Source organism: Frankliniella occidentalis, unplaced genomic scaffold (assembly GCF_000697945.3).
Source record: "Frankliniella occidentalis isolate FOCC.00 unplaced genomic scaffold, Focc_3.1 Scaffold108, whole genome shotgun sequence".
Lineage (NCBI taxonomy): Eukaryota > Metazoa > Arthropoda > Insecta > Thysanoptera > Thripidae > Frankliniella > Frankliniella occidentalis.
This window is the reverse complement of record NW_026267237.1, coordinates 652088-653375: the sequence shown is the minus strand read 5'-3', so window position 1 is coordinate 653375 and position 1288 is coordinate 652088. Positions and strand designations below refer to the sequence as shown.

The window sequence follows — 1288 nt, the reverse complement described above, 5'->3', positions numbered from 1 at the left end:
GTTCACAGTGTTTCTCTTAAGTTTCTCCAATTAAGTTGATTAAGTTGATTGACAATGGCATTAAATCTTGAAGAACTGCTGTTACTGATTGATGACGAAGATGCTGTATTTGCTGCAATTCACAACTATTTAAACATCGTGGCAGCAATTCTTGATGAGCAGTGGAGAGGTATTTAAAATTAAAATTAATTTCAGAGATCACTTATCAATTTTAGAAAATTTATTAACTAATAATATGACCAAAATTCTTATTAATGGTTTAGAATATGCTCCCTGGGTTAATATCGGAGTTAACGTGGCTGATTGGCAAGGTATGCAAGGGCTTGCATTTCAGAGACATTTTCGAATGTCCAGAGAGGTGTTTGATGTAAGTGTTTTCAAAATATCATAATTCTTAATTAAGGCTACTCTAAAATAAACATGGATCGAACATTTCTCAATATTATCACTATTTCCCATTATGACCCAGGCTCTTCAAGAGGCAGTTGAAAGTCACTTGAGAGAAACAGGAAAAATGAGGAGAGAACAAACAGACTTTGATTTATGTTTAATGATGAGTCTATGGGTGGTCATGAACATGGACACTTTCAAAAACACTGCTCTGTTGTTCGGTACATCACCTGGAGTAGTCCTGTACCATTACAAGTACATCATTGAGGCACTTCGGGTGATGGCTCCACAGTTCATCACGTGGCCTTCGCCAGAAGAAAGAGTTCAAATTAAGCAGAAGTTTTATGATATTGGAGGCTACCCTGGAGTGGTAGGGTGTATTGATGGGATGCACACATACATAACTGCTCCACTTGATGAGGCTCCAGCCTACGTAAACAGGCACCATTCCCATTCAGTCCTCACCCAAGCTGTTGTTGATGACCAGCTATTAATTAGGGACTTGTATGTGGGAGAACCTGGGTCCCTGTGTAGCGTCGGGTAGTACTGAGTAAAGGAGACACAGGGGTACTGGATCAGTGGTTTATTAGTCTGGCAGAACGGTACAGAGAGTGGACGGAACCAACTAGACTGGACCGAGGCTGCACGATGACTGAGCTCGCTATTGGTAGTCGTCGCTAGGCTCTCTGACTCAACAATCCCTGGGAAACCACTGTGCGTGAGGCTAGCATGGCACTGGCGGCCAGCTGATGAGAGTGTGTCAGCGTTGCTGATCAAATGGCTTTAATTGACTCTAATACTACAACTTCCCCTCTCTTTAAAAACGAGAGTTGTGTGGCCACCCCAAAGAAAAGTGGGTTTCCGAAGGTACTAATCCAGTGGAACGTTCCCCCATTTG

General features: G+C 42.2%; 1 protein-coding gene across 1 annotated transcript; it reads left to right on the top strand.

Annotated features, from left to right (window-relative positions):
- Positions 1–54: 54 nt before the first annotated feature.
- On the top strand, positions 55–934 carry LOC113213965 (putative nuclease HARBI1). Its single transcript, XM_026433192.2, has 3 exons — positions 55–169; positions 264–367; positions 470–934. The coding sequence occupies exons 1-3, from the start codon at positions 55–57 to the stop codon at positions 932–934; spliced, it is 684 nt and encodes a 227-aa protein (XP_026288977.2).
- The last annotated feature ends 354 nt before the right edge of the window (positions 935–1288 follow it).

Bases quoted from the DNA above. Each gene is read 5' to 3' on its own strand.
- LOC113213965 (XM_026433192.2), top strand. From the start codon at position 55: ATGGCATTAAATCTTGAAGAACTGCTGTTACTGATTGATGACGAAGAT. The intron at 170-263 runs GTATTTAAAATT...TTAATGGTTTAG, and splicing joins TCTTGATGAGCAGTGGAGAG to AATATGCTCCCTGGGTTAAT. The intron at 368-469 runs GTAAGTGTTTTC...ATTATGACCCAG, and splicing joins TGTCCAGAGAGGTGTTTGAT to GCTCTTCAAGAGGCAGTTGA.